The 22860-nt window shown below is 41.2% G+C and overlaps 1 protein-coding gene across 1 annotated transcript; it reads right to left on the reverse strand.

Annotated features, from left to right (window-relative positions):
* On the reverse strand, nt 1–22832 carry bcan (brevican). Its single transcript, XM_067510247.1, has 15 exons — nt 22673–22832; nt 13787–13869; nt 12613–13008; nt 11456–11630; nt 10932–11059; nt 10098–10391; nt 8797–9699; nt 7493–8287; nt 6525–6758; nt 5670–5774; nt 5412–5570; nt 4303–4385; nt 3946–4090; nt 3627–3809; nt 1–2861 (listed from the first exon to the last, which is right to left on the reverse strand). Exons 1-15 carry the CDS (start codon nt 22681–22683, stop codon nt 2740–2742), a joined length of 3816 nt encoding a protein of 1271 aa, XP_067366348.1. The 5' UTR covers nt 22684–22832; the 3' UTR covers nt 1–2739.
* Between the last annotated feature and the right edge of the window lie 28 nt (nt 22833–22860).

Raw genomic sequence — 22860 nt, forward strand, 5'->3', positions numbered from 1 at the left:
TACAAACATTAGCTACTTTATTCCTAAAACAGATTCTTAAAGTACCTTTTTAATCTAGAAATGGAAGCAGGAGATGAGAAATTACAATTGATGCATCCTCAAAATGTGTTTTCCCCCCTTTTCTCCCCAAACAAGAGTCGTCACTTTTTTTGAGCCGGTGTAATCTACTTATATTAATGCTAATACAGTTATGGCCAAATAAAGGTACAGGACACAACATAAAGGCTAAGTGACACATGAAGAAAAAGCAACAGAAGACAAGCAGTCACTTCATCAGAAACAGATGACTCATAGATGATCATCAACTTTGGCTAAGTGGAAGCTCATTTATTCTCCCGTTGGTACTTTCTCATCACCTACATTAAAACTAAAAGCATAGCTGGTGAGGGAGTAACCGGTTTTCTTTCAGTATCTGCAGATAAAGCTGCACTCATTTCACTCAGGTCTAAAACACACAGGTGTGTGATCATTAGCAGGAAGTCTGCTCAACATACAGGTGGATTCAATCAAAGGAGCGAGGGATCAGATATTTAGACATTCCTATGACAGATTCCCAAAATATGTCAAGTGATGAAACATGCATGGTTGTGGAGGCTTACACTCTTGGTATTTTGCCCGAAATTTCATTTGTGTTTTAGGAAATTTCAGCCAGATCTTAATACGGGTCAAGTCAAGCTAGTAAACAAGATGATGCAACTTTACTAAAGGAAAAAAAATGTTTTTTTTTCTTTTTATATTTAAAAAGCACGTTGGTCCAATGGAGCTCCTTATTTTATTTATTATCTGAATAATAACTCCAAACTAAAACATTCTTATTAACACAGCTTGTCTCAAGCCAAGCTGAGCACTAGTGTCAGTCCTCATGTGCATCACACAGGTCACACCTGCTGTCAATCCGTAATTAGTCACGTCGCAGAAATTTGACAATGCACATTTCATATCATTTACACCACATCCACCACAAAACATCACACCATAAAGACTTGATATCATTTAGGGGACTATCCACAAATGGGTTACATACTGCAACTATCAAACTATGGGCTGATGTTTCTGAAGTCATCACAAAATTGTTTAGTTAAAGGCTAAAATTTCTGACTGAACATATAGATGCATTGATAAATGATCTCCAAAAGAAAAATAAACCAAAAAGTCCTCAGATATATACTGTATGTGTGTATATGTGGACGTCCCTCTCAGCTCTTTTTTCAGTATATTTAAACATTTTTCGAATGTCATTTTATTTTTCAAACGGGTAACAAAGTAGACCACAATCACCACATAAGAGCACAACAGAAAACGGACCAAATAACTAATAAGAGCTGCATTTTATAGAGCAGAACAACAAAAGATACTAAACAACTAAAGATACACAGAAAACTGCCTAGTTTCGATGCAAAACAACCAGAAATCTACTACAAGGAACTTTTCATGTGAAACATGCTCCTACATGTTTGAGTTGGGGGTTTTCTGTGCCCAGATTCCTGTTGTCTCCTGATCCATTCAAGTCTTTCTGTTGTGTTCTGATACGATTTGTTATGGTCTTTATCATACATGTTTTGATGGTTTGGGGAGAATCTTAATATGATTAAAATAATTGTAATTAAACGTGCCTTCTTTCATCAGATGCACCTGTGATGACACTGATTCTGGATGGACAGCAGCTGTGAGATGTGAGCGCACATAAGGATGTCTGACACGAGTCTTCTGCTCGGTTTGCAGTTAAAAATGTTGGTGAAGCTCAGTTTGCAGTTATCTTCATTATTTTAGATATGACACGAGGTCACTGGCTGCTACATTTCATTGTGCATTTTTCATCTAATTGTGGCTTTTTCTTTTGTGCTAAAAACGGACTAGTGTTTGTTTCCTCAAGCTTCAGATGTATGATATGACAAAATGACAGCTATTTAGAAGCCGCTCTAATACAAATGCCTACAAAAGTTAAAAACAAAGAATCTCAGATGTCAAGAACAACAGGCTTTAGTGAAGTCAGACCAGCTGATGCTGAGAATCCATGAACTCTTTGCTACATGTAAACTCACTGCAAACTATCACAAACAGCAGTTTGTTACAAAACAGGTTAAACCACAGCAGTCAAATTTATGAATTCAACATTGTCACTAAAGAGTGATTTAAAATTCTATAAGTACAAATTTTTATATATATAAAAAAAAATACTAAGTTTCTTTTGAGTAATGTTCCTTACAAATAACATGCTGTATAGAAAAAACTTTCATTTCAAATGTTTTCTAGATCACTTAAACCCCCAAAATACTATCTCTGTGTCGCTTGGTTTACATATTAATCTACATTTAGTGTGGATAGTTTAGATTATATAACAGATTGATTTGAAACTTACTTCAAACAAATAGCATTAGTCTGAGGCATAATAACATTTGCATTTGCCTATGGCTAATTTTATTCCAAGTATGATATCTAATTGTTTCAGTTAAAAAAAAAAAAAAAAAAAAGTCCTCTGCATAAGTTAACCATCAAAACCATAGTCAAGGTAGCCAAAGTGTGTAACAAACTATAGCTAAGAACTGGAACGTTTTATTAACAAACAAAAGATGGTTCTCTAGATATTGTCCACGATTGTACAAAGTGTGTGGCATTGAGATTTATTTTGTACTAATGATTAGTTTTTACAGCTTCACTTAATGAAGAAACTGAGCTGGTCACAAGGGACACAAGCATGAAAATGAGACGTCCCTCCATTAAGGAAATGTTACGATGGCTTTATACGCTCCACTTAATGTCCCAGAAAAGTGGAGCTGCTTTCTCTGTGGCTGCACCCATGATCTCCATGGCGTCTTCATGCTGGTGAAGTACAAGAACGGTGTCCTCTTCCACAGAATGGACTAGAAGTGAGGGGAAAATAGCCACAGATTTATTTATAGACTTCACAGCATAGGTGGGATAGTAGCATTGTACATGTTTTCTAGCGTACCAATGTCCACTCAAGGTCTGTTCGTTGAAGTTTTTTGCAGATGATGTTATTATTTACCCATAACTAAAACTAACCTTTTGATCTTACTTTTTTTTCTTACACTTTCTTATCTAAACCTATTTCAAAAGCTTAAATTTGCTAGTATTAGCTAAATGTAACTGGATTAAGTTGAAAATAAACTCCACATGTTATAGTTTAGTCGGGACTTGCGCTGAACCTGTAGCACAACAAACAACTTTAAACTCTATAGAAGAACAGTTTAGGCCTGTGTATTATTTTGGCCACTTGTTACCCATATACAGCACCTGCCTCAGCATTTCAGTCACTAAAAATGGTGCATTTAATGTTATGAAGTGGGGGAGTAAATGTACCACAGTGTGGCACTCGTGGTTTCAGGACAAAATTATGAATGAACTATTTACACTTAGGATTTAAGGTGTATTGCTCTTGAGAATATTACGTAATAATTTTCATTTAATTAACATTATTTGTGAGAATACGTGGAGCCAAATGTTGCTTCTCATACGGTTTAGCAGATTGATTGGAATCAGATGGTGCTAATTTAAATACTCATGTTTCTGAAGCAGGATTTGTTTCTTCCAGCAGAATCCTTCACCCTCCCTCAAATAACACGGTTTTTCTGCAGTGCTAAACAACTCAGCCAATTAGTACTTACTTGGAGTGCATGTGATTTGAGGTTCCTCCCATTGGCCGCTGAGCAGGCACCTAATTACAGGATTTAGTTTCTGCACAAAACCCTCCTCACAGTAGTAGCGCACTTTAGCGTTCGTCTCGTAACGCAACCGCTTCTTCCCAAACACCTTAGCATGGGGAAGCTCAGGGGGCTTTCCACAGGAGGCTGTTGGGTAGAACAAAAAAAATGACGAGACAACTTTGGTTACTTAAATTCTGACCACTTGTGTTTAATTACAAAATGTAAGGTCTTGCAAAAAAGAGGCCTTAGAAAAGGAGCCTTTCAAGCGAAGTAAACTCACAGAAGCCTTTCTTGCAGGTGTACGACAGGTGGTAGTTGCACGGCACGTCGCTCCAGCGGCCGCCATCATGCCACACCATCACTGCACAGTCCTCACCAGAGAGGAAGTAGCTGTCAGGTTGACCTTTATACCAGTTCTCATAGAGCTGACGGACGAGAAGAATAAAACTGAGTCTCATGGAGGAAGACGCTACAATAAACTTTGCAGTGAGGATTTTGACATTTTAATAAGTGGTTTAAGTCCATGGCAGGAAACGACTCAAAATGTTTTTTTGCTTTTAAGTAGTTCCACATTGGATGCACCCAGAGGTCAAAACGCACAAGTCAAAGTAAGTTACAAACGTCCAGTAAAACTCACAAGAGGGTTCCCATCTGACCAGCGGAAGTCTCCTTCAATGGTTCTGTCATTTAGTCCAATCCACTGATATTCTTTGTATTTGTCTAAAAATGAGAAGGTAAAAGGAGGCTCACTGTGCTGCACACATGGAATCTAAAGCTGCATTTAAATGAGGACCAATCTTGGCAAGACCTAAAGACCAGGATTCATTTTGCTGAGCTACAAATGTACTCATTTTGGAAACTCCCTTGACTCCTGTAAGACAAACTTGCTTTAGAAGTTCTGACAAAGAGGACTTCTGTAAAGACCACTCCTTTACATTTACCTCCACAACATTATCAGTGAATACAATCCGTGGCATCTGCCCGCACAGTTAGAACACAACCGTCAGAGGAATGTTAGATAACTATCTCATCACCTTGTTGCCAGACAAAATACCTACTCCAAAACCAGGACATCGTGCACGACAAAAAAAATAAATTAAAAGAAACTGGAAGACAGAATTAATCATTCTGTCTTACGTGGACAGTTTGGAGAGGACTTGTTAGAACAGGTCTGAATGGGAGGAATGTTAGGACACGACATGTCTAGTTTGATGGTGTCTCTTGGCAGAACATAAACATGTGGGAATGGAGTTCAAAATCTTCAGGGTTTCCCAAAGTTACAGCGCAAAGATTGATTTTAATATTTGAAGGCATTTTGTGGTAATTTGATATTTACATTTTAATCATTCGGAAGACACTTTATCCAAAGTGACTTACAAATCACATGTGCACACACTGGAATCAACCTGGGGCTCAGTAGCTTTTCTAATAATAGCAAGTCGATTAAAGGAGCTGGGGATCGAACTGCCGACCACGCAATTACAACCCACTCCACTGTATCTCCTTAGCAACGGCCACCTCTTCTGATATACAGTAGTACTTCAACCATGTGGGCTTTATTGCCTGGGTTGGACTCTCTCTCAGAGAGAAAACTGATTTTAAAACCTGTCTCATTGGCTAAACTACATAACTTTTAGCTGATGATTTCTGTCCTAATCAACATAGGGCTCCTCCAAACTGTGTCCAAGCAATTAGATCTAACTCGCATAACCACATTGTTTTTGCCTCGATCAAATGCTCTTTTACCATTAATGTAGTCCTGCTCCTCAGGGGTCATGACGGATATTAAATGTCCACCGCACGTGCGACATTGCTGCTCAGCCACCTCCCAACTCAGCCGCTTAGTGAAGTGATGATAACAGAATCCCTGAAATTTGTCCCAGCCTGGCTCACACTCCTCCAGGTCTGACGCATTGGGGAGAAGAAAACATTAGGAAATTATAAAAGAACGAATTTTACGGAATATTTTGCGTCTCTGTGTTTATTAAATACTTGACACTGAACCTGTCTGGCACAAGTCTCCTCCATAACCTGACAGACAAAGGCAGCTCGTTGGTTCACCGTCGACACAAGTCCCTCCATTCAAACAAGGGTTCTCCAGACAGACATCTGCAGATGTGCAAACATGGTGGCGCTTAACAGAGCTCAAATTACTTGAATCATAATTTAACACCTGACACATTCAAATGAGCTCCTAACAATGTGTATTTGTAAGAATGAATGAAGAAATATTAATTTATAAATAACATGTATAATGTAAAAGCCATCTATACTGTCATTTTTCATGTGTAAATATCAAAGCTAATGATGTTTTGTCTACCAGTTTTTTTTTTTTTTTTTTTTTTCCTTTAGTCAGTGGAAGAGCTCCTGATTAGATCGGGACTCCCGTTTGATTTCTGTGAGGCCTTAAGAGGAGGCACCAGCAGAGGGAGCTGTTACATCAGCAATGAGATCCTCTCCCAAGTTGGTTGCAGTTTCAATTCAACAAACCTTTTTTGAATCATGAACAATGAGTGTTTGGTGTTGGCACTTAATAACATTGTAATAATAATGACAAACTCCTATTAAATATGCTACAGAAATATGTCCCCCTCCCCCCCCTCCTCACAGTGTAATTTGGCTCACAAATTACTGATTCAACACTACTATGACCGATTGTGAGAGGACGATGTCCTTATGCTTTTGTCTCATCCCTCACAAACTGAAAATGCATATTTAACAAAATAATGCTCTATGGTATAAGTCCTTTTGTCTTTGGTCTCCTTAACAAGATTGACATTTTAAAAAGTAATAACAAAGTTGATAATAAAACGCCAGCGGCTGTCGTTATTAAACCTGCAGCTCTTTTTCTGTAGGTACCTAAATATCCTCCTTGTCTCGCAGCAGAAACCTTGGCCGCGGGTCGGGAGGCGGCCATGGCCTTCTCCTTCTCGTGCTCGTTTTCCAAGTTGTCTGGGTTCGTGGTAGGAGCAGTGATGGTCACGTCGTGCATTTCAGAGGGGAGCGTTGGCGTGGAGGTCTCTTCCTCTAGAGGCCATGTGCATATTTTAACTGAAGGCTCGTCCGTGCTGATTTCCTCCTCTGATCCAGGTTCTGTTGACACAGTTTTTGTTCACAGGCTATTTCTAAAAGCAAATCATTCTTCTTAATCAAGCAAATAATCAAGTGAGAAAATATTAGAAGGATAAAATGACCACGAATCATCACTTTTCACTTATAGGTGAAATATAGTTTTAGATATGGAAATTTTTAGCTTAATTTCTAAACAAAATGGACGTAATGCTATGCAATGCGCTCGTGCATGACGACATGTCACCTGACATTATTAAATGACATCGACTAACACTTTGGAGAATTTTGTAAAAGGCTTGCAGCTGGTTGTCTGTACAACCGGCATCGAACTGTGTTAACTTATACACAGCTGAGTTACTTTTGTGGGCAGAACAGAAAATGGATCACAAGTTGACACTTTCATTAAGTTGCTATGCTAAATTACCTCAACCCTATCTGAGCCTGTGTGTGTGTGTGTGTGTGTGTGTGTGTAAGGGTGTACACTAGTTTATATATTGTATCATATTACAATGTTATAGTGTACTGTTTTACACAATGTACTATATGCAATGTATTACATTATTACCATGTTGGGTCTCAACATAAGAGGCTGGAGACCATCATGCAGTAAACTTGCTGGCATTAACCTTGATGAACGTGCCAAAAGCAGAGTTCATAGACAAACATCAAACGCCACTAGTCAGAAACCAAAAGCCCTTTTGAAGCCTAAAACCTAAACATGGTTTTGATTGTTGTATGTTCCTTTTTAAACTCACCATTCACGCTGGCTGGGGAGATCTCCACTACAGTCTCCTGAGTATTAGAGGCATCTCCTGATTCCTTAGTGATAGGTGGCTCAGCGCTGTATTCTCCATCAGACCGAGACTCCTGCGGAGTGGAGGAAGAAGGCTCCGGTTCCCAGACTAGTGTGAGCGGCAGATCGGGGATCAGTGTGATTCTCCGCTCGGATGGAAATGGGGTACCAGTCCCAGCCTCACCATCAAACTCTGCAGACGTGTGAGACAGATCTGTCTGCAGAAGTTCTCGTTTGATCTCTGGACCTTCTCCTGAAGAGTCACCTGATCCCTTATCTGATTCAGAATTCTGATCAATACCTTGATCCCTCCCATCTACATCTTTGTCAGTGGTATTTTGCGTTTTTCTAAGAAACACATCTGGGGTTTCTCCTAATCCTTCGTGCTCAAGTTTGCCCTGGATGTCATCCACAGGTTCAGGCCCAGATGAAGCCCTTATTTCAGGTGTGGGGGTGATAATGTCTGTGAAGCTGACTTCAAGCTCCACAGGAGGAGGAGCAGGGGGCAGGGTAACTGATACAGAGGGTGTCAACAACACAACAGGGTAACTGTCTAGAACAGAAGGGTCCACACTGGAGTCTGAGTAATTAGTGAGTGTGATGAACTCTGATGCTGGGATTTCAGCAGGACTGGTGTGTCCACTCTGCTCAGTTGTGTCATCTTGTGTCGATGTGCTATTGGATTCCTCATCACCTTGGTCAACTAGGCTGGACGACTCTATTGTTGCTCCTGAGGGCTGAGGAGCAGGATCATAACCTTACAAAACAATACAACAAAAAATGCTTTACTTTTTCTTTTACTTTATATTTAATTTTTATTAAAAATTCTGTTGAGGCATGTTTTTAGACATGGTAGCAGTCTAATGGTTGAACATTCAAAGTGAACCGTTATGCAGCAATTTACTTTTTGGGGTGTTGTGCTGGGTTTGGTCTGTGTATTAAGTTCTGCATTTATGGAGCAGCAGCGCACACAGCTGAAGGGAAACCCCCCGGACTAATGGTCTGTTTTCAGACATAAAGCTGCTGAATTCATTGTAAAAAGTGCCTTCAAATGGGATAATTGGACGCAGTGTCAAGTGCTTTCTTAACTGAACCTGGCGTTGCCTACCTCTCCATCTTTGTGCCATCCGGCGCAGAAAAGAGCAGATGTAAAGAAGCGCTCTGCAAATTTTGGGTGTTGCTGCACTAAGAACTGGGAAAGAGCTGCTCCCTGCTGATTCACACATTATCTTATCGAGTCAGTCAACCACAACACTGTAGACTTACCTGAAACAGTTATAGGTACCAGTTCTGAGGTGGCATAGGTGTCCATACCAACCAATGTTGGAGTCACAAAATTGTGTATTTCCTCATCTGGACTTGCACTCTCCTCTCCAGACTCCTCTTCTGTTGGATGGCTCTCAGGTGTACTGGCCTGAACATCTGCTTCCTCAGTATGTGGTGAATTACTTACGCCATACACCATCGTAACCACACCAGTACTGTGCTCCTCTGGGTGTTGTGGGACATCATAAGGGGTGCTTGAGTAGATCAACTCAGTTTCAGATGTATGTTCGAAGGTGACCTCTGGAGTGGTGTCTTCTTGAAAAACTGGAAGATCACCCTCCCGATACAACTCTGACGAGTTGTTGAGCAGCTCATCTGCATTAGGTACAGATGTTGCATTAACCTCTATCTTATCCAAAGTCTCATTGTCAGAAACGTGAAGCTCTGAGGGCTCTAGAGACCCATCAGTTTTAGGCGAAGTGGATTCTTTAACGGTTACTGCACTAAAAGTCTTTGGAGAAGTTGTTATAAATATGTGGGACTCTTCATGATCTGTGTCTGGGGTTTGTTCAGGTGTTGGTTGATACGACTCTGTGTACCTGGCCTTCTCTGTTTTCTCCCAGGTATGTTTGGAAACGAGTTCTTGGCGGTCCGGTGGAGGAGTAATAGAGTGAAGGTCTACTGAGAGCAGTGGGTCATTGTCATAACACAGTGTTGAGGACTGATCCTCTACAGGGTCCTGCTTTACAGGATTGACTGTATGGGCATGTTGAACCTCTTCACCCCCCTTTGCTGTGACCTCCTCCTGAGTTGGATTAGTTGAGAAAACAATGTCTTGGCCAATGTCCTCTGGCTCAGTGGCAAGAAAATCCTGAGGAGATTCTGTGTATGGGCTGTTATTACCTGGTGGAATGAGCAGAGTTGGAAAATGTTGAAGAATTGGAATAGAAATGGTGTGTACTGTCAAATGTGGAACAGTTCCAACAATTCACAGAATACAAAGAGCAGCCATCATGTTGGAATACAACAATGTCACATTCAAATCAACTCAAATCACATCTGTTAGACTGGATCGTTTTGGGCCAAATTAGGTCTTTTAGTGAGAACCGTGTTGATGGCATGTACAAAGTCAACAAGACCGTAGGCGAACAGTTCCAACAAGGTGCCAATTGTCTTTTGTAACCCTCTCAGAATGTGAAAGTTAGATGTTTTTACATGAGCAGTACAGGACACTGCTCCACTTTTTTAACAACATGGTAAAAAAAATCAGGACATCTTAACAAATAAGACTGTTTTCTTACTTTTAAAGCAGTAAACATCATGTCGAGTGTGAGCCTCTGGGAAGCCCGTCTGGTTGCTGTACCGATACACGGTTCTGACCCCTGGCTCACCACCTCCACAACGCTCTCTAGGGGTAACGATGGGGTATCGCACACTCCCATCGGCCAGCCATCCTGGACTGCAGTGGTTCAGGCCATCATTCCAGGCTGCGTATAGCTGAGCTGTAGTGGCCAACTCCGCCCCGTGACTCAGACAGTAGGCCTTGGCCTCCCAGAAGGTCAAACGCTGAGAGGTGGAGCCATGAAACACCTCACCTTTACAGAGGGAGACAGTTAGCTGATTTTAATGTTGGTTTATGTGCTGAACTTGGACGGGTCTAAGAATATTTGTCTTTTTTCTAAGTTTTTTTTCTTTTCTTTATGAGTAGTTTTGGCAGTTTCTTCTACTTGTATCCATTTTACTTACTGGTGTTTGGGCAGAATATCAGTATGTTTAGTCAGATGACAAAGTTGCAAACAAGTGGCCATTTTGCCACTTTTTTTTTATATAACTGTAAACGTGCACAGTTTTCAATAGCTTTAATCATTGTTCTGTTTTTTCAGTTGAAGCACAAGTTCTTCCCCCCAAAAATACTGGAATCACACCATTGTTGTATGATGTTGCGTAAAGATTTCTCTTCATTGGAATTAAAAGGTCTTGACCAGAAAATACATCCAGTCCAAAAGTAGACAACCCAGTTGTGTTCACATACTTTTAGCCAAATAGCATAAGAGGGGATTTGTTTACAACCTGCTTACAACTAACAGCCATGATTATAGAAACAAACCTAAAATCAAATGTTCCTTTTGTTTTACCTTCACTGTTTTCCACATAACAGTAGACGTCATACAACTCATCGGGCTCCAGCAGTCCATAGTTCCGCACTCCTGGCAATCCATCCATGTCTCCAAAACAGCCTTCTCTTGGCATGTGAATGGGATATCTGAGGAAGCACATGGCACACAATTGAAATGCGAAGAAGTACCTCTTCCTGTGTGATGGCAGCACTCCAAACACCACACTTGTATGTGCTCTCATTTGAGTGGGTGAAGTGGGGGGGAGAAAAGTCTGGTTTGAGATCAGATGAGTACCTCTCAGCTAAATGAGGATCTGTGTGTTCTAATGTGCAGATGTATAGGTCTTATATCGCATGGATAGAAATGCATCAGCTTAGTGATGATGAGTGTTTTTGTTTGTGCGTTAACAATCAGGGACACTCTCCAGGTTTGCTCTAATGAAACTCGACACACAAGGCAGGATTTTCTAGATAAGAGGCCACTCGATACGTCGTAGACTAACGTGTCCTGTTTGACCAAACCACTTCCTCTTGGGTCCTCACCTCACTGAGTGGTCCGAGAGCCAGCCTGCATCACACTGCTCGTATCCACTGTGGTAGGCTGCCAGGAGCTGCTCTGGGGTGGCGATCTGAGCCCCGATCTCCGCGCAGGCCTCCCTGGCCCGCTCAAAGGTAAAGGCGTATCGGCTGGATGCATCCCGGTAATGGAACACCACCCCTATAAACCACACAGAAATAAAATCCAGAATAAAATTTATGACTTGGTGAATGAAACAACCATTCAACACAGGCACATTAGCCTTTTCTCTTTGGCAAGAGCCAGTTCCTTTGACCACATTGACTCACATTTGAAATGGATGTTTTAACCCACCTGTGCTGTCAGTGCCATTGAGTTGTTTAGCTAAATTATTAGGACTCTACTTCTTGCATTAAAAAAAGAGAGTAATGCTGCACATTGTGTTACTTTCAGCTCATTTCGCTCCTTATTCTTGGCTCAGAGGGCCCAGCAGCAGACATTGCTGTCTTCTGTCTGTTCTGAAACCTCAAACTTGGGACTACACGTCCATTTTACAGGTAAGGTCATGTGTGTCAGTTCTGCAGATCTAACTGGTTGTGGACAAAACAGCAAATGCAACATCTGTGCTAAAGAAACACGAAAGGTGAGAACTGTTTGTTTAAAGCAGCTCTGTTTGATGTCTTTATTAAAATTTACAGCTATAACTAGTTTTATATCAGGGTTTTGTCTTTAAATAGAAACTTTACCGATTTGGCTCTGATATTTCCCTCCGCAACCACAGAGCTAAAAGACTGAATACTGGACTTGGATTCATCAGGGAGGACCACCAGTTCAAATAAGACAGTCCTCCTGTAAAATACGACCCTGTGGGTCGTTGGTAAAAGTAGGAAACAGCGCATTAACATAGGGGCGCTGCATGGCAGCTGCAGCACACATAACAAACTCACATGGTATTTCGAATGACAATTTGCTGCAGAGGATGGATGGAGACTGGAGTTAGAGTCCAAGGCAAAGTAGGAGTGTGTTGCTTTGTTGTAACAAGTCACATCAAGTAAATAGAATCAACTGTTAAATAACAGAAACAATGACTTACATGGGCAGTGTGGGTCTTTTCACATAAAATCTTTATATTAGTTTTTAATGTCTGTGTTTTTGTTATATTGAACTTTTGTCTGTTTCTCACCTTTGACCTTGACCTGAGCCACATCGTCAGCATCCTCCAAGCCCTGCTGCACTTCGCAGCGGTAGAAGCCGGTGTCATTCTGCCTGAGGTTCTCCAGCTGTAGGGTCAGGTCGGCGGGGGAGTAGGCGTAATTAAGCAGCGACGCTCGGTCTTTGTAGGCCTCGCTGACTCTCACCCTGTCACCGCGAGCCACCAGGATCTCTGTCTCTCGGCCGTGAGTCAGTACGCTCCATTTGACCCGGGGGAGAGACAGCACAGCGTGGCGGCCGTTGGTGGAGGGGGAGGGCGGCGGGTGAGCCAGAGACACCAGGCAAGGTAACGTCAAAGAACCACCCAGCACCGCATACACAGGTGAGATGGTGGTGGGAATGGTCACATGGAGAAGCTTTGAGTCATCTGAGGAAAGAGAGATGTTTAATATGGGCACGATATTTTTAATAAGCGCCTAGCTTAGCTTAGCTTAGCTTAGCTTAGCATAAAGACTGGGAGCGGATAGCCACAAATACCAACCTAGCAGATAAGATAACTTCTCAAAGACTCACATCTTATAACAGTGAAAACTAGGATTTGAAAGGTTGAAAAAAATAAATATGTGAAAATTGTGGTTAAAGAAAATTACGATTTAGAAAAAATATTCAATCTGGAAAAAGAAGGCTCAATTCTTATCAATGTGAGAATTCTCTCCTCAAAGTTTTGAAACTGCCTTTGCAAACGTTGAACACAGTCAGAGATTCAACTGCTTTTTCATTTGTTTGCTTCAGAGTTTTAAATCTGCTCTTACTGACCCTGTCTTAACAAGAACGTTTCCTTTATAAGTTTTATAAAGTCAAACTTTATAAAAAAAGGCAGCACAAAAAATATGACTTTAAACTAAACAATATTTGAAATGCTAATTTCACTTGTAAAAAAAAATGACCTGTGCAGATCGTGGTTTTTTTATGCCATTAGTTTGACTTGATTTTGTTGATACAACTTTAAAACAATCCCAACCGTTTCAGTTTCAGTACTACAGGGACACTTCAGGACAACCTTGAAAGGGGCTCCCAGGCAGCACATCAGCAAATGATTAAAGAGTACCGTACCTCACCAACCCTTAATGTCACAGGTCAGGTATGACTTAATGGATCTGTGTGTGTGTCAGCGGCGATGGGGACGGAGAGGGAGCAGAGCGTACCTGACTCGTGGTCGGGGGTAGAGGACGAAGGCAGGACGAGGAGACAGATGGCACACAGCAGTGCAGACAGAGACACATCCAGTCTGTGTGAAGACAAGAAGGGAGGGGGAGAGGAACTCAGGATTTGAACTTGAACATGATACACACAAAAAAAAACTCAGCGAGCGGAGTTTAAATTACAAAGTTAAGCTATTTGCTATTTTCACTCCGCGTCATCTCTGAATGACGGTCGCTGTCAAAAGATCCTATGAAGCAAAATACCAAAAACTGTTTTACATTTTCTACTTTGGTGTCATAAAGCTGCACTTTTGTCTAAAAATAAGTGTTTTTGCAATAGCTACACGAGAACACACGAGATCTACAATAAACTAGAAGCAGCCTTTAATCAAATCTTTCTTTTCAGACCCAAACTGAATGTGCTGCATCGAACCAGCCACAACATTAATACCACCTGGTGCTTCAATATATAAATATAGTAGGATTTTTACAAAAATATTCAATAATTGCTTAAGTATCATTCTGGGTTAACCACCTGTCGGCACAAGGTGGGGAAAATCACTAGCTCCACTTTTACCAACAGTGACCTTTGACCCCTAGTCTTAATCATTATAATAAACGTGGTCACCATTCTTTAAATACACTGCTTTCTTATTGGATTACATTTACCTTTTTACTAAATAAAATCTGCTCACTAGTTATACTTGAACCAAATATTTGAAGCTGGGGAAATTGTTTTAGGCCAATAAACTGCATTTGCATTTGTACATATATAAAGTCACAACAAAGTTTCTCAAAGACCGAATAATCATAAAAGAGACGAAAAACATTTGCCTTTCATCCAAAATGACTTAGTAAAAAAGCAAGACAATCTGAGTGAGGAAGAAAATAATAATAATAATAAATCAAATTGCTATGAGAAAAAAACTGTTCACTTTCATGAGATGTAAGTGCAAGATAACTAAAGTGCATAGGAAGTTGTGAAGACGTTCCACCATCTTTCTAAACAATTGAAATGAGGCTGCAGAGTTAGGCAGTTTTTTTTCAGCATTGTGAAACCACTGAGCTGTAGAGCTTGAAAACAAAAAGTAACTGTTGAAAAGTGACCAAAACTCCACAGTAAAATGGCCACTTTGTGGGTTTTTTGCACTCTGGAGGTTCTCAATAAGGGAGTCCGGAGGGTCCTTTACCTCTCTATACCCAGAGCGGTGTTTTCTTCAAACCCAACCATGCAGAGAGCACACGCTCGAACTAATCCGCCAATAAAAATGGTGCCAAGCAAATGCTATATGTTCTCCTGTTTGCTCAAGATTGTCCTCTCTTGTAGGTATTAAGTACAAGCTAGCGATGTGAGAAAGATTAGCACGTTGTTGGTTTGGGACCTGGTTTTACAGAGTAAACGTCAATGCTGTAATCAGGACTTTGTTTAATTTGCCTACAAACAAATACAAATACAGTTTGACTCTATATATCTGTGCTTAAATGCGTGAAGAGAAAGGAGCCAAACTTTGCTCTGAGTTTGACTAATGACTCAGACTATTGGGTCAGAGACCTGGAAAAATGCCCAAGTTGCATCATCCGTTCACACTGTAGGGAAGGAAAAGAGAAAAAAAACAGATAAATCATATGAACGGATATCTGCTGGAAAACAGACAGGTTGAATTCCTTCATCACAAGAGATTTTCTACAATCTTCACCCTGCATTCACTAAGAAACGTGAGTGATAAGTTACAGAGATCATGTGTTTTACTGCTTGAAGAATTTATAAATGCTTGTCTGTCGAATTCTGGTTTGTTTACTTTGTGTCCCTATCTAATAATCTTGTTCTCTCATTATTTCTGACTTTAGCCAATAATTAATCCCTCAGACGGCTCAAGGTTTTAGCTGTAGATGCTGAGATTTTCTAAATCAACCTACTAAATGTGTTTTTTACAAAGGTACATCCAACAATAATTTTCTTTACTTGATACAAATTTTTAAGTGTGTGTGCGTGTGTGTGTAGACCGGAGAGACTCTAACAGACTGCCTGTGTGTCCTTGGATCTTTCTTGCTGATGTGAGTCAGACTTCAGGAGCTGCAGAGTGTGAGCTGAATTCTGATTCCCACAAAACTCCCTGGAGGGTTGGAATGAAGCCCGACCTCCAAGTTAACTAGATTTACCACTGTTACCCCTCTTCGTGTCCTCCAGTATACTCACTTGTCCTTTTTTACTATTTATTTTCCTATTTACCTGCAATCATGTTACACCGTTTACTGCTTGGAGACAACTTTTTTTCTCTTCTTCTCACAGTGGTGATTGACAAACATGCAATTGCCCCAATCTAACTGAAGAAAGCGTATTTATTACCATAGAGCTGATGCCAACACATACAGCTCCAAACTGTAAAGATCACTGCAATCTGATCACCCTGAGATGGACAGGAGACCTGTGCAAGGTGGACCTTGCCTCTCGTCCAATGAATGAAGGTATTACGGATAATGGATGAATGGTATATGATATACACACCTGTTGTTTTAACAATAAATGTATTTTGTGCATAATATCTACTTATTTAGGTTAAATGTATCAGTTATTGTCAGTCTGGACTAAGCTGAACTAGTAAATTACTTGTAAACTACTCCTGTAAATTCCTACTCTGTTTGTACAGAGGAATACGAGCAACATCACTGAATCACTGTGGGGCGACGCAAAGCGGCTGCAGCAAATACAGTATTTAGACACAAAAATTGGCCAAGAGGTGGTTGTGATAACTAAGCAGAGGAGAAACAACTTTCTTTGGCTTATTTTTACCTTGGGGTGGGCAGATTGGGACACGGGTACATTTGGAAAAAAATGAAAAGGCTTTTTTTTTTTTTAATAAACTGTAATAAAGTGTGAAGTGGCTTCTAAAGCTGAAGGATCTACAGCAGGCACCTACCACCTTGTCAGGGGTTGGCACCTGGAGTAGCCAAATGAGATTTTGGGGGTGGCCAGTGCCACCTCAGTCCACCCCTCTGGCCCCGCCCCTCGTCAGGTGGCATGAGTTGTGTGACAAATCGGGGAACTGAAGCAAAACCACACCTAACCGTGTCAGTACCAACCCGTCAGCAAATGTCTTTAATGAAAAACTGTGTTACTCCAGCTGCGTGCTTGATGCCGTTGTAACGAACGGCCATTTTGATGCCTGGTGCCCAAAGTGGTGCAAATTGAACTGACACCTGCCTCCCTGCTGCACTAAAAGCCTGAATCGGGAAAAATCTGCTTACTTACCACCTGCATGTATACTGTACACTGATTTTACAGCATCAGTATCAACGTAGGATCTTCTGTGATTATCCCCACAGAGTCTGTCAGAAATCTGGGGGTCATCATTAAAGAGCAACTAAGCTTTAGTGACCACAGTATTTCATTGTCTCAGGCAGCAGATTTGACCTCTACAACATCAGGAAGATCAGACCCCACCTTTCTGAAGATGCAACTCAACTCGCAGCCACTGGTCATATCTTATCTCGATTAGTGCAATGCCCCGTTGACCAGGATGCCAGCAGCACAAACAAACCCCAGATGTTACAAAATGCGGCAGCACATCAGGTTTTTTTTTTTTTATCAGCCAAAAAGGAAGCAGGTCACACCATTGTTCAGATCTCTGCACTAGCTTGTTGTAGCTTTCCAAACCAGGTTCGAAGCTTGACCCTCACCAGAGTGGTCAACTTCCTACCTGAACACCCTCATCCAGGTGTGTAATCCCTCCTGCCCACTGTGCTCCTAAGCCTCACCCAATATTTAAAAACGCGTTAATACAGAACTCTAAGTATCTTCTTAACATTTGCTGCTTTGTCACTTTTCACTTGCTTTGGATAAAAGCCTCTGCACTTCATGCACAGCAGGTTCTAAATAAGCTTGTTGATGCATAACCTGGTTTCTCAAAGCAAACTTTCTTACATGCACGTAAATGTACTGATTGTTTTAATAATTATTAATAGACTGATGATAATTCTGCCCCCCCCCCCCAAAAAAAGCAGCCTGGTTATTTTAAGTTCTGTGTGTCACTTTAGAAATCTGCATTTCTGTGGAAGAAGTGAATAAATGATCAGAGGCTCCAGCTGGAGGCACAAAAATAAAAATAACAAAAAAGCATCTTTCTGTATATAAAAAAATGATTTTATCCGTTTTTTTTTTTAGGCACAAGTAAACAGGACAGCAGACAGCAGGACTGAATCCTTTCAGTGATTCACCTGCTAGTTTGTATTAATAACTTCACCTGAGGCTGAGTTTGAGCAACGCCTCTTATACTTCATACAAGCTCTTTTACAGTCCATCTGAGGTCCGATCAGACCTCACAGCAGGGAGGCGAGCGCCTCTGTTTGAGTGAAAGGAGAATGAAACGTGCAGTGACCGAGGAAATGAAAGCTTGTTTTGTGGGTCTCAGCCGAGACACATTTCTAATCAAAACGGGATTAATAAATAATCGCTCAAAGTTTTTTTTTTTTGTTTATGCCCAGATTTGGCTCTGTCAGTTCGAAATGAAAGCTTTGAAGACAGAAATGCCACGTGGGATAAAGCTGGCCGTTCCAACCGTTTCACTGAAAATAGCTGCCGACTCCTAAGCACCATTATCCCCAAGACTTAAAGGAGAAAAAGATATGAAAAATGAATTCAATCTGCATGTGGTGCCACTGAGAAGACACTAACTGCAACATAACAAACCCACAAAAAGTTTCAAAAGCAAATATGTGAACTTCTCCTCTGACATAAGCCTGATATGTCCACTATGAAATAAAAGCGACGTTCACTTTGGAATAGTTTCAGCAAGAAAAAGTTGTCTCACCTGGCAGTTCCTAGCAGACTCAATAAACTGGGGAACCCGTCCTTTAAGATGCTGAGCATGAATTGAAATGACCAGAACAGGTTTGGAAACGGTTCTAGGGACCTCTAACAATCCTTTTGCATCAGATGTCAAGATAAGATGGGAGAAGGACTCAAACTTGACCATCACAGAGGAAGAATGGTAAAACATTCGTAAAACGCAATGTACAACCTCCAGCTCCAACCTCCAGACAATCGAGAGAGTTTGCATGGTAGAATATTATAACGTTTTTCGTCACTCCGAAGAAAAAATATTTACAGAACGGCGGATTGGAGTCAGGATATTGCTGGAGACAACGTAACAATTTCATGGCTGATCATTTTCATATCTTTTGGAAATGCCCAGCAATTCAAACTGATCAGAGATAATAAAAGAAATAAAGTCAATAATGGGGCTGGAGATCGATTGGTTGTAATTTTTATGACAATACATCTAGGTAACATACCGAGCACACGTAAGACAAAAAACTTCTTAAAATACTTTAAAAAAGCAAAAACTAGGAAATGGTTGGAAAGGGATCCCACAACTGAGGGAGGACGGCTAACTTTTGTGAAGGAAAGTTATGATATGGAAAGAATTACCTTTTTAATAAGAGCACTTTTTGATAAGTTCATTAAAACCTGGTCAGGATGGTTAATGTGTATGTGCATGAGGAAACCAAAGGGGGGAAAATAAGACTGTTCAGCTGTTTTTCAGCACTATTCCAACAAACCCGATGGTAAAGCCTATGAAAAAGAACCACTGCACTCTTTTATTTGTATATGCAAAAGATATTGGGAAGTTGAGAAATGATACGATTTCGCCCGTGAAAAGAGAAGAAAGATATATGTAACCTTATATACAATAACTGCATAGTCAGATATGACAAACTGTCAAGATGACCTGGTTGTTCGGTTTTTGTTTTATCTGTCTAAGTGTACACACATACAAAACTGCAGATAAAAATTAAGTTTTAAAAAATAAATACAATAAACGGATCCAATAGTTCAAACATGACAATGAAAATGAGCCTACAGAGAATTTCTTTTTAAGGAAGGCTGCATAATTTTGGCCTCAACAGCCCCGAGAAGGTAAATCTATAAATGAGCAAACCAACTGTCAACCTGTCAGCTTCCTGTCACAGCGGTGACACTTAATCTTTACATCAAGGAAACAGACACGTTTGCCATAAATCCCCCGACAATCTAAGTCCAATGTCCGACTACTAAATCTCTTCATCCTGAACTTATGAACCGTCTGACTCACTTTCTATTTAAACAGCAGAGGAGAGAGTTGGTTTTCCTCTGGGGAGACAGAGCAGATGAAGGACACAACTAGGACAAAGACAGGTTTCCGATCGGTGGCCGAATAGTCCCCAACTTCACCTTGAAAGAAGGGACCAGGAGACCATTTGACCGCTTAGCTTGCAAGCAAAGGTCATTTAAGGCCGGAAGGACGTGGAGGAGGGGGAACTACCTCCTTTAAGGACTGTACCAGCTGAGTTTGGCCCATTTGCCACTTTAACCAGACAGTGTGCTGTTAAATGTTTCTTCCAGTTTTGTCCAGCAGATCTGAAACCCTCTCGTCGTTTCATTCACATCCATCTCTGTTGCTGCTTTCATCTGTGTTAACATTTGGCTGGCTTGTGGCAGAATGAGTTTGGATGAAATACAGCTAATATCCAGTTCAAATTTTCATCCAAGTCTTGTCTAATGAAAAACCAAGTCTAGCTGAATTACTTTTCATTAACAGCAAACACGCTGGTTCAAAGCACAAATTATGTCGGTAATTTAATGGGGAATTTGCCAAACAGAACGTGGTTATTGTGGGGTTTACGCGTTAGGTCAAGATCTCTGATCAGGATGAGAAGGTTTCCAAATAAGTGAATGCAAAGGAACTTAGAGAACTTTACTACCAAGACTTTCTCTCTCTCTTACACAGACACACACACACACAGACACACACAAAGACACAGACATGCACACACACGCACGCACACACAAAGACACACACACACACACAGACCCCACCACCGAACACAGTCTCCCTTTGCACTGCTATTCAGATTTGAGAATCGGGTGCAAAACCCCTTTCTGAGCTATCATTGGATCAACCTCATCCCCCCCCCCCTCTCCCCCCTTTACACTGTACCCCTCAGCTTTCTCATGGCACCGACCACCGGCACTACCCTGCTTTTGCCCCTCGTCAGCTCCTTCATCACTCCGGCCCACCAGTCCCACATCGCACCACCTCGGATGACTCAAGTCTGCCAATCTCCAGGGGCAACCAGAACCCCCCTTGACAGACACAATCTGACAGGAAGCGAGGGGGCAGCCGGGGAGGGGTGGAAGCACCGGAGACCTCTGAGAGAACAGGGTAGCAGAGAGGAAGGAAGAGACTCGATACAGCATGACTGAGCGCTGAGAGACGCGTTAGGTTCACAGGAAGGATTTCCAGTGACGCAGCAGCCATGTTTAATTGACTCTGTGCTGGGGGGGAGGGGGGTCACAAAAGCCTTAGGTTTCAACACTTGTAGCTACAGCAGCGTTTAGGTGTGATCGTGTATCGTAGTCTGCCCAACACAAGCCGATTAGCTAGAATTGCTGTGAGTTTTAAGGGCTTAACCACTGCAGACTGCTGCTGTGGTTGCTGTTGTTATTAGGTTTGAGTCGCTTTTTCAGAAGAGCTGCTGAAAACCTGCTGCTGCAGCTGCAGAGAACTGAACTCATAGGCCACCAGTGTGACCGACGGCCCCCAGTGAGAGCCCACTGTAGCATCAACAGCAGGTGTCTGCTGTGAAAGTCAGTACGTAGACCCTGTGCCACAAATACAAGAGGGAAGTCATTTATTTACTGAGTAGACTCCATGTCTATGAAAGTCAGAAATGTCCACATGCCCTTGTCCTTGCATTGCAATAATCATAATTGTTGCACACGTGTATATAACCTTCTCAAACCACAATTTTCTAACCATCGTATACAATATATTGCATATAACCCCCTTTTCTGTGCACTGTTTACTTAGACTACCCATATTTATTCATATTCATCTTAAATCACAGCCTTACCAACATGTACATATGTACAATATTTTGCCTTGTGCCATGACATGTGCAATGACAATAAAGTTGAATCTAATCTAATATAAAAAGGTTTAAATAAAGCAAGAATCCCCAAAGAAGATTTTATGTAATTTTCCAGTAGGGTGGTCTTTCCAATAATTGTCTACATTTACATATTTGTAGCAGTGATTTTGTCATAAGGTGACTGTTGTCTGCACGGGTTTATTAAAATAACAGAAAACAACAATCCGCTTTTACATGAACAATATTTGCAAGTGTATAAACAATCAGCCAGTGGTATTCATGAGCTCCATGCTCATCAGCTGGATGTCATAACGTCTTCTTTTGATGGTGAATATCTATTTTTGGAAGCATTGCTTTTTTATATATATATATATATATTTCTCTTTGCATATAGAAGCTTTCATGTGGTTGGTTGTAGCTTAGATTCCAAATCCAACACAGGTTTATTAGTGTAAGTTGCAGGTAAAAAAAACCAGGATGCTCCTATAGCAATCCAGGGAAAATAAATGAGTTAAGTGCCACAGACAATTTTCTGGACCAGGCTGCTGCAGTCTGATGTGTTTCTGTGAGGAGTAAGTTTAAAGTTCAAAGCAGCGTCATGGTTAAGTTCCACAGCACGCTGGGGAAAAAACATTCGTTATTAATACACAAAAATGTGGAACAACCGTAGAACTTGCTCAACAGAAGATGAAGAAGGAGCAGATAATGCCACCGTTAGTTTTCAGAAACCCTGAGTGGGTCTGTGAACGGTGATGCTGCGGCAGGTGACGCACAGATGCCGGCTGCCTTCTTTTCCCGATCATCGCGCATTTCTCGCCCTTACTGGTTTAAATTGATGATGAATCGCAACGTTTCCTGTTCTAGATGTTTATTTATTTTATTTTTTTTGCAATAATAAACTGCATGTACATTGACACCGATGATACGAGCAAACATAACATTTAAGACATTTAAGTATATTTGCATAGACACACTTACTTCATTTTCATCGGACTCAACTCTCGCTTTTCAGAAGTTGTCCCCGAGTCTCCGGACAGCTGCAGGTCTTAAGAACCGACTAAGGTCTGTCCGGTAGCCCCCCTCCCTCTTTCTGAGAAACCGGCAGCTTATGGTTGAGCGGCAGAGAGAGAGAGAGGGGGGATGAAGGCTGTGTTTAATGGCCAGCT

This window comes from Channa argus, chromosome 7 (assembly GCF_033026475.1).
Source record: "Channa argus isolate prfri chromosome 7, Channa argus male v1.0, whole genome shotgun sequence".
Classification (NCBI taxonomy): Eukaryota; Metazoa; Chordata; class Actinopteri; order Anabantiformes; family Channidae; genus Channa; species Channa argus.